Below are 10,552 nucleotides of genomic sequence, written 5' to 3'. Positions count from 1 at the left end.
GGAAGCTCTGTGAATTCTAGGGAGCTCCGTTAGCCTAATTAGAAGCAGCGTGAACATCCAAGCGAGAAATACTTAGCCTTGGTTGTCTCTGGGCGAGACGAGTTCCAGGAATAGGTTCCTAATCCAGGCCTTTCCCTTAAAGTCGAATTGCCTCAGTTGTGACTTTTCCCTTCTCACTCTCTCTTCTGCTTCTGTCTCCCTTCCTGCCTTTGTTCCCTTTCCTCCTCCCCTGCCCCCTCCCATTTCCTTTTCCATCTTTATCTCTGTGAATGTCTTCCCTTCTTGCTGTGCCTGTCAGCATGTGTGTCTGGATGATCGATACCTTTGGCAACGAGGAACAGAGGCACCGGTTTTGCCCACCACTCTGCACCATGGAGAAGTTTGCTTCCTACTGCCTCACTGAGCCAGGTGGGTTTGCCGGTCTACAGGTGAGATGGCACTCAAGTACGGTCACTGAGCACTCCCCCTGGTCGGCAAACTGCGGCTCGCGAGCCACATGCGGCTCTTTGGCCCCTTGAGTGTGGCTCTTCCTAAGCCTTAGGAGTACCCTAATTAAGTTACTAACAATGTACCTACCTATATAGTTTAAGTTTAAAAAATTTGGCTCTCAAAAGAAATTTCCATCGTCGTACTGTTGATATTTGGCTCTGTTGACTAATGAGTTTGCCGACCACCGCCTTAGCCCATTGATACACAGAACCCGGTACTTGCTAAGAGGAACAGATTGTCATGACTTGATGTTACAGACTAAGAAGCCTCGAGGGCACAGTTTCTCCAGGCTCCTTCTAGGACGGCGGTCGCCAACCGGTGGTCCGAGGTCCACTGGTGGTCCGTGAGGTCTGAAAGGTTGGCGACCACTGTTCTAGGAGGCTCACTGTAAGCTAGTGAGATGAAGATGGACACAGTCTGATTGTATATGCAGTGTTTACCCAGCACAGAGAGTTCCTTCGGCCATCTGGATTTTAAAGGACCAAACTCTAAGTTTGTTTATAATGGGAAGGTTTCCTAGGAGATGGGAACAAGCTGGAGCTCCCTTCACTTCACTGACTTTCTCCGCCCCACCCTCTGCTTTCTCTCCGATCCCTGCCTTAGGAAGTGGGAGCGATGCTGCCTCCCTTTTGACCTCAGCTAAAAGGCAAGGAGATCATTACGTCCTCAATGGCTCCAAGGTACCAGCATGCTCTCCTCCCAGAACCACTTGAGATTGTTCCCATCTTCTTGCTGACAGCGCCTGGGTCCTTGCTGTCTGCCAGTTGATATTCCCGTAGGATTTTCACATGTTGGGAAGAGAGCCTCTGACCCGCTTCCCTTTATTCGCCTTCCCTGTTTCTGTCTCTTCTGGTCTGGTTCCAGGTCATTTCATTCATTTTTGTCTATGCTTCTTATAGTCTCATCAGCTGGCTCCCTGCTTTCCCAGTCAGTGCAGTTTCTTTTTTGCCCCTTCTTATATCTGTGCCATTGTACCTCTTAGCGCAAGTATGTCAAACTCGCGGCCGGCGGGCCGCATTAAACGAGGCCTGCAGCCCACTAGCCACGAGTTTGACATGCTTGTCTTAGTGTCCTGTGGTCGGGAGGCCCCCAGGTGTTTTCCCGAATGGCGGGCTCTGAGAACCCAGCTGTCCTTGATACCTGTGCACACCCCCTGCCACCCCACAGGCCTTCATCAGTGGTGGAGGGGAGTCGGACATCTATGTGGTCATGTGCCGAACGGGAGGACCAGGCCCCAAAGGCATCTCGTGCATAGTGGTTGAGAAGGGGACCCCTGGCCTCAGCTTTGGCAAGAAGGAAAAAAAGGTAAGTGCCTATTGACAAGAAGCGATTCAAGCTATGAGACGCCCCGGCCAGAGCACGCTCCGCTCTGTCTGATGAAGTAGCGTCTCATGTTTTCCAGCTTGCCTTGGAGGCAGTTGCTTCTAGTAGGATTTTGACGGGGACATATAAAATAGAATAAGGCACCGTCAACAAAACTCTAGGCCACTGGTGAAAGTGGCAGTTTGCCCGTCAGTCCACAGCTGCCTGTTGCTTCAATGTGAGTGATTTCCCTGTCATCTCTCCTCTTGCCATTGTGGCCTGTATTTCTTACCCGGCTTCTGTTATCCCAAGAATATATACGTATGGAAGACCTGGAGTTGACTAGAAGTCTCGGGAATGATGTAGATGGGCCACTTTTCTTCTTTACGTAAAAATGAAGCATAACTCATTGGAGATGACTGTGGGTATTTCAGCCATGCTCACAGGGAGAGTATTCCCATGGTGCTTTGAGAAGACATTGCGAGGATTAAGAAAGCTCATCGCCAAGCCGTGAATAGTGTAGCTGTAATTACGTAACTGTGGCTGGTAATTAGGGTGAGGCCCATTCAGATTTGTTAGGCCAGATGACTGGCACAGTCATGTACCTGCGATATGTACTGTGACGGTTAGTAGGACCTTTGGGGAGAAGTCAGGTAATGAGATAGCCCCTAAATAGACTTCTGGGGACCCGAGCCGCTGGCCTTTGCCCCTCCCTGCTCCGTGGCCCTCTGTCCTGCCAGCACGTGCTTGGACTTGGCATATTTAAAACATTGTGCAGCTAAGACAGTGGTTCTCAACCTTCTGGCCCTTTAAATACAGTTCCTCATGTTGTGACCCAACCATAAAATTATTTTCTTTGCTACTTCATAACTGTAATGTTGCTACTGTTATGAATCGGAATGTAAATATCTGATATGCAGGATGGTCTTAGGCGACCCCTGTGAAAGGGTCGTTTGACCGCCAAAGGGGTCACGACCCACAGGTTGAGAACCGCTGAGCTAAGAGCTTTACACCAGCAACTGTTCGTTGCCAGGTGGGGTGGAACTCCCAGCCAACCCGCGCCGTCATCTTTGAAGACTGTGCTGTCCCTGCGGCCAACAGAATTGGGAACGAGGGGCAAGGCTTCCTTATCGCCATGAAAGGCCTGAATGGAGGGAGGATCAATGTTGGTGAGACCTCGAAGGGAGAGGGCCAGGAGGGCAGCGGGCTGGGGCGGGCAGCACTGTCCTCCTGGCTGAGTCGAAGTGTCTGCACTTTCCTTCCTAGCTTCTTGCTCTGTTGGGGCTGCTCATGCTTCAGTCGTCCTCACCCGAGACCACCTCAATGTCCGGAAGCAGTTTGGAGCGCTCCTGGCGAGTAACCAGGTAACGGCCCGGTCCCAGCCCGAGACCTGGTCTGTGGCCCACGTTCTCTGGCAGAGAGTGGAATTCTGGCCGGTCTTAGCCGGAGCCTGTGCTCTCTGTCTATCAGTAGTTTTTTCCGGAGGCAATAATGTCCGTGCAGGGCCAGTGCAGTGGACTGGACTCCAGGCAGTACATTTCCTCTGCAAGAGGCAGGAGGCTTGAGACTGCGAGTCACTCAGGAAAGGTGCCTCGTTGGAGATCTCACAGAGGCCCCGGATCAGGTGCTGCTGGAAGCCGCCTGCTCGACTGGTTCTCGTCTCCCCTCTTGCCCTAGTACCTGCAGTTCAAGCTGGCTGATATGGCCACAAGGCTGGTGGCCTCACGGCTGATGGTCCGCAGCGCGGCGGTGGCCCTGCAGGAGGAGCGGGAAGATGCGGTGGCCCTGTGCGCCATGGCCAAGCTCTTTGCTACAGACGAATGTTTCGCTGTAAGTGATGGCGCGCTCTGGCTCTCCTGTGAACCAGGGGCAGCTGCTAGGTCAGCTCCTGGGATGCTGCAGGGATGCCTTGGGGCTTAAGGATGTAAGTTAACTCGGGACGGCCTGCAAGGGGTGCCCCAGCTGGCTTTTCACCTGCTCCAGGGCGCCACACAGGTTACTCGGTCACTGCCCTTCGGTTGTGTGCTAGATGAGACCTGCCTTCGGAAGAAGGTGCAGAGCAGCCCAGTGCCTCCTGCTCCGATGTGCTGTGTTTACAGTGTCTGGGGCAAAGCCATTCCACACTGAGGCTGTGTTGTTGCCACTAGGTGGCACCTTAGCTTCGTAGAATCCCAGCTGTGGCGGTTGCAGATGGCTCCTCCCTGCGAGCCAGGAAGCTGGGCCTCTGCTCTGCCTGTCCGGTGGGGACTGATCCGCTCAGCAGGTGGACGTCCCTTGTCTCTGACCACAGAGCGTGCAGCCCCTTTCCTGCTTGGCTGGTTATCCGGAGGTGGTTCTTTGTAACATTAGTTCGCAGCAGATTGCAGGTGAGGGTGGAGAGAGAAGCCACTGGTTCCGGCTTCCTGAAGTAAAGATGCCTAATCTGTGTCCCCCTGCAGATCTGCAACCAGGCCTTGCAGATGCACGGAGGCTACGGCTACCTGAAGGACTATGCCGTCCAGCAGTACATGCGGGACTGCAGGGTTCATCAGATCCTGGAAGGTAAACCTCCTAGCGGCGGTTCTCCCCCTCCAGGGCACTCACAGGATCACCAGCCAGGCCCCGTCGGCTGCATCTTCCTGCCTGCCGCCTCCTGCCCTGCTCCAGGAGGGCCTGTGCTGCCCCCAGAGGGCCCCAGCCTGGGAATCGCTTCTCTTTTCGTCTTTTTCTTTGTAAATTTTAGAGAAGGCTTAACCTGAGGTGATACATGAGAAAACATGTTGAAAACTCTAGCAGCGACTATTCTTGACTGTGGTAAAGTAAGTACTTGGTCCTCAGGAATCCCTAGACTTCTGTACAGTGATTTAAAGGTCAAATGGGAGCCAGTGTGACCACCCACTGCCTTTCCAACTGGTGATCAGCCAGATGGTCTAAAGGACATTCCTGTCAATATTGCTATTGTACTTTCCAGTGAAATAGTCATCAGTATATGGGCATCTTCTTGGTAATCACACGTTCGGGTGGGAACTGTATAAGGCTTACACTGTAAGCTATTGGCCTTCACTCTCCACACCAGTGCACACGCCTTGAAATCCCTTCACCCTGGCTCCAGCTGGTGCAGGTGTCTGGGGTTGTTACACAGCTGGGAAAGCAGACGGGCAGCGGCTTATCTAAGTGACTTTCAGTGGAAGAATGTGGGGCTGCTTTCATGGGCGTAGCAGAGGCCTCTGAGCATGGGCTCTCCTGCCCTGCCAAGCCGCCTTCTCAGACCTGAGCATGCCTGAGAGTCACCTGGAGGGCTTGTGAGAACAGGTGGCTGGGCCCCACCCGAGTTTCTGTCTCAGGGTCTTGGGTGGCCAGAGAGTTTGCACCTGTAGCAAGTTTCCAAGTGGGGCTGCTGCTGCTTGCCTGAGAACCACACTTGCACACCTCATCCCCAAAATACTAGTATGTTTGTGCGCTCAATTCTAGTGCTCACATGAGTCAGTCTTCTCCTCTACTGCAGTCTCCTCCTCTACTCCTGCTGTCACTTTCTCACCCAGCGTTATGAGTGTAGGAAACTTTACCTCGATTTAACCCAGCCTTTACCCCCTCAGAGTAAGTGGGAAAAGCCAGGCACTTTTGTATCAGGCCGTACGTCATCCACTCGTGGAAAAACCCAGCACTGATCTTTATCCCTTTGTCTATCATGGACTTTGTTATTGGATAAATCAGGAATTTTAGACTTGATTTTATTTGAGATGTATGATCTCATCCCTCATAGAGGTTCCTATTTCTCCTTGCATTAAAAGCCATTGTAAAAATGAAGCAAGCCATTGACACACACACACACAGACACACACCCCTCCCCTGTCAGGGAAAATGTTTGTTCTTTTAAAATTGAGCATTCTGATTACCAAAGAAATTTGTGTATTTATTGTTGAAAATTTATAAAATATAGGCTAAGTAAAAAAAAAATCACTTATGTTTCCACATCCAGAATTAATAATTTGGACTCCTTTCGTGTGTAAGTCCAAAAAATATCTCCTTTGGTCTTTTTCTATGTTTCTTTAGGTACATTAAAAAAAAATAGAATTATACTATATATACACCATTTCTTCTTCTTTTACCTGATATAAGCACTTTACCATCAGGAGAGGTTTATTTATTTAAAGAATAGTTTATTGATTTTTATAGGGAGAGGAAGGGAGAGGGAGAGAGAACATTATTCAGCCGCCTCCTGCATGCCCCCTACTGGGGACAGAGCCCACAGCCTGGGCACGTCCCTGACCTGGAATCAAACCAGTCACCCCTTCAGTTCACCGGATGATGCCCAACCAACTGAGCCCCACCGGCCAGGGCAGGAGAGGTCTTTGTAAAAGTAAATTTATTCCTCACTTTCTGACCTTTCTCTGTACTTTGAAGAGAAGTCTGTGGCAGTTTGGTCCCCTGCCGGGATAAAAGCAACAATCGTCGTTTGCATCATGCCTACCCTGAGCGAGGCGTGCACACCCTGGTCAGATGCTGCTGAGTTCTCAGGCACACTTGGCTGCTACTCACTCCTTCATTCTTACTCCTCCCTCCTCCAGGCAGCAACGAAGTGATGAGGATGCTGATCTCGCGAAGCCTGCTTCAGCAGTAGCGCTGGACGCGGTGCTCTGCCACGGTGTGGAATGTGCACTTGAACTGGTGTTTAGTGGCCCCCGGTGGACGGTTCTGTTACAGATGAGTCATGAATAAGGTCATAGGACCGAGCCCTCCCAGGAGGACCTTCCTCGGTGTCGGCGCTCGGTGTGGGCAGCAGTGAGTGCCGTGGGGCTGACACAGCCTCGTCGGAGGCCTGGCGGAGCGGCCTTGGTGGGGTGTCGCGAGGCCACTGCCGTGTTTCCTGAAGCACAAGTGCCTGATGATGACGCATCAGCGACCGTAGTTCTCTCTGCAGCCACATGGTCTCGATCTGCCTGCGTGTGCTGGTTCACCGGATCCTCCTCCAGGAAGCTGGGTGCTCCGTGCAGGGTGTTTCTATTGATGAAGCAAAGGTGTGGGGAAGGGGAAATGGAGAAAAGTGGCCTGTCTTTTCTGTCCCCTGCACCTCAGCTGGAGACACAGGTTTCTGCGGGCGTACTTCCTCCGTAGCACACCGCCGAGTCAATCAGGATAAACGCGCCTCAGGGGAACTTGGCCCTGAGCTGTGACTTAGGGTGTCCGGACGTCTGGAACACCTGAATATCAAGGCCTGAGGCGGCCTGGAACTCGGAATATTTGTGTTTTTAAGAAGCGTCTAGGAATAGTGTTCACAGTTTATAGAACTCTTTCTAGGAAGCTTCCTCCGTAGCACACCGCCGAGTCAATCAGGATAAACGCGCCTCAGGGGAACTTGGCCCTGAGCTGTGACTTAGGGTGTCCAGACGTCTGGAACACCTGAATATCAAGGCCTGAGGCGACCTGGAACTTGGAATATTTGTGTTCTTTTTAAGAAGCGTCTAAGAATAGTGTTCACAGTTTATAGAACCCTTTCTAGGAAGTACTTGGAGTATATCTTTTCTATCTACGTTTTTGTTTTCTTTTATGAAGCTGCTCCTCTTTTTAAAGGTCTTTGATTGATAAATAAAATTTACTCCTTTCTGTACCATCTCAAGCTCCATTGAAGTGGGTTTTTATTCTGTCTGTCTAAGCCTTTACAACTATTTTTAAAAATGTATTTAAAAATATTTAAACACTTAACTAGATTTTGGAGTAATAATTTGTTAAAAAATCTCTCTACCTAATTAGCTTTTAAAAAATAGTTCCCTGGACCCAGCCAGTGTGGCTCAGTTGGTTGGAGTATCATTTCATATACCAAAGGTTGCAGGTTCGATTCTATCCCCTCATCTCTATAGAAAAAATATCCCAGATATTTTGTTAACTACAAGTCAGGGTTTAGAGAGACCAAAATATACATCTTTAGGTATGACAAATATTTTCTGTTTTGATTGCGTATTCTCTGTAAGGAACTGTGCTTGGCACTGCAGGGGGACAGGGTATGGGCGTGCTGCAAACTTTAAATAATTTCTGCCTTCAAAGGCCTTATTTACTAGCTGTAGTACAAGGAAATGGTAGGGCTACAGAACAGAGTGAGCTGGGAAAGTGATTACATAGGATGGGCATCAGGATTTTAGAGATGCTTAGGTGGAGCGTGGCCAAAAAAAGGTTGGGAACCACTGATGGAAGTGTGAGGAAAAGACAAAACGAGAGATAATCAGAGGCATTTGAAAGTATTAAAAGCATACCTTTAAACACATCCCTGTTTTGGGATCTGGATAAAGAACTAAATGTCCTCTCATGTTCCTCTCCCCACTCTAGAACTAGCTTCTCAGTCTCCCATGGAAACGATGCTCTAATTCACTTCTTCATTTGCCCTTGTCCAGAGAAAGTCCAGGTAGACACGAGGATTCTCTCCCCACCCAGCGGTAAAGAGCTCTCTCCCCGCCTCAGCGATGTCTGCTGGCTCACCTTGGTGTGGGGGTCCATTGCCAGGAGGTCCAGGTGCTGTTGAAGACGGAGATCCAAGAGCTCATGACAGACACACCAACCTGAGTGACAGCATCAGGACTGGCATCCTGGAGCCAGAAGAGGTGCCAGCACTGGTGAGGATGGTCATCCCATGACCTTCCGACCTTCCTCAGGGCCCAACGGAAGCCAGGCCTCCGAGGCCGTCCCAGCATCGATGTTTTCTTACCATCGGACCTCAGTTCCAGCAGCAGCCCTGGGCAGACACAGTAAGTGCAGCCGTTTCCCTGCCACAGGGTGCCCAGCTTCATAAGGTGTACGCCCAAGGCCATGTTCTCTGAGGAGGGATTCAGACAACCATGCTCAGTCAGCAGAGCCCAAGCAGGCACTACGCATAGCCATTGGGCACAGTTGCAAGGTGAAGGTTCAGAAAAGACAAAAACAGTTTTCTCTGCCTTTGAGACCCAACCTTGAATAATCCGTGCTGAGTGTTCCTAGCAAGGATCTGTTGCCTCAGAGCCCAGAACATGACCCACCAAGTGTCTCCTACCCGATTTAGAGCTCCCCTGCCACTGGCCTACAGGGTTCGATTCCGGTCAAGGGCACGCACCTTGGTTGCAGGCTCCTCCCCAGCCTGGACCCTGGTCAGGGCTCGTGCAGGAGGCAACCAATCGATGTGTTTCTCACACATGGATAGTTCTCTCTGTCTTTCCCCTCTCTCTTCCATTCTCCCTAAAAAGCACACGGTGCACAGTAATCCTTGTACCGTGCATTAAGCACAATCGTAATGAGCATAGCTGGAATACTTAGGGTGCTAGGCCTTCTTCAAAATCACTTCCCTTATTTTATGTGATTCGACCTTATAATAACCTCATAAAACAGGTTCACAGTTCATCGTCATTTTATGGACAGTCAAGAAAAAAGCTTACGGTCACGATGGGATTAAGTCACAGAGCCAGGATTGGATCCCGGCAGCCTGACCCAAACCCTGTGTTCTTCAGCATCGTCCATGTATAAACATCACAAATACAGACATCCCACGAGTGCCCACTATATCTCTGCACACTTCAGACAGGAGCAGGAGCTGAGGCTGACCGTGACTAGAATTGGGATGGACTGTTTGTTCTTTGAGTAAACAAGGATGCGGCGGCTCTCCTAGGAAAATCAACATTGACATCGTCCTCACTCGGGCAGGGAAACGCTTGCTAATCCGCACTGACCTCAATGCCTCCTCACAAAAAGGTGGGATGGGGAGAAGCACCGCAAGTTGACCAGAGACGACGTTTATGTCTTGCTTTTAGGATGATGACGGCCTCCTCGGTGGAGAGGTGGTTCCGAGGAGGATAAATTGCCTGTGAGGAAAACATAAACCTGTAAGTATATGTATTTTAAATTAGACTCCATTTTAGGGTAGTTGTTCCATTCATTTCTGGGGCCACTCATTGGTTTCCCCAAACAAAATCCATCTTTTTGGCCTTACCTGTGCCAATGCTTTATGACTACCAGTCATTAAGAAAATACCCATAAATCAACTCTTTGTCTATCATCTACCAGAACATGTTATCTATGTGATCAAATATAACTTTTTAAAGATAATTCCAGTGTAAGCGGTTTAACTGTTATTTGATGTTATTTAATATACATCAAATATGAATTAGAAATCAATGTCACGCTCTTCGTTTTAATTTGTATCACACAGAAAGCCTTACATTACTGTACTTTGCCAGTTTTCTATTCTTACCATTAAAACAGCCTTGTACTAGAATGCTGAGGGGATGCGCAGACAATACTGATTTGCACATATGGTTACGGCGGGTTCTGGCAGGTTGAAGGAGCTGGGAAACACTGCTGAAATGTGAAACATGAGAGGGTCTCCAAGTCCAGGCATCATGGCCCATTTCCCTTGCTGAGCCCGTCTGTGCGGTGCTTTTTGCACAAATAAATCCAAGCATCTTGTGTCCCCTCATCAGGAAGGTTGTCAGTGAAAACCTTCTATTTGAAAAGTTGGATATCTCATCTAGTTTTTAAACAGACACAAACGCGTTCAGCTCTCAAGGGAAAAAGAACTAGGACGGGTTTATCTTCTGCTCATAGCACCTGACAGCTTACTAACTGATACTGAAAATAAACCACATTAAAACCAAAGGAGAGGGGTGTTTTTGCTTTGTTTTGTTTTTATTTATTTAGTTTTTAATCCCTGCTGGAGGATATGTTTACAGAGAGAAAGCAGGAGAGAGAGAGAGAGAGAGAGAGAGAGAGAGAGAGAGAGAGAGAGAGAGAGAGAGAAAAAGAGAAAAGAGGGAGAGAGAGAGAG

General features: G+C 49.5%; 1 protein-coding gene across 1 annotated transcript in view; it reads left to right on the top strand.

The window, feature by feature from the left end:
- ACAD8 (acyl-CoA dehydrogenase family, member 8) overlaps nt 1–6,685 on the top strand; it is a 14,409-nt gene extending 7,724 nt beyond the window's left edge. Inside the window, exons 4-11 of the mRNA XM_005880392.2 lie at nt 299–408; nt 1,093–1,169; nt 1,657–1,794; nt 2,825–2,960; nt 3,058–3,155; nt 3,469–3,621; nt 4,230–4,332; nt 6,339–6,685. Coding sequence (XP_005880454.1) covers nt 299–408; nt 1,093–1,169; nt 1,657–1,794; nt 2,825–2,960; nt 3,058–3,155; nt 3,469–3,621; nt 4,230–4,332; nt 6,339–6,391 — 868 coding nt within the window. The 3' untranslated portion in view covers nt 6,392–6,685. The remainder of the gene's footprint in view (nt 1–298; nt 409–1,092; nt 1,170–1,656; nt 1,795–2,824; nt 2,961–3,057; nt 3,156–3,468; nt 3,622–4,229; nt 4,333–6,338) is intronic.
- Nucleotides 6,686–10,552: the final 3,867 nt, after the last annotated feature.

Source organism: Myotis brandtii, unplaced genomic scaffold (assembly GCF_000412655.1).
Source record: "Myotis brandtii unplaced genomic scaffold, ASM41265v1 scaffold636, whole genome shotgun sequence".
Taxonomy (NCBI): domain Eukaryota; kingdom Metazoa; phylum Chordata; class Mammalia; order Chiroptera; family Vespertilionidae; genus Myotis; species Myotis brandtii.
The sequence above is the reverse complement of the archived record's forward strand: the minus strand, read 5'-3'. Positions and strand labels throughout refer to the sequence as shown.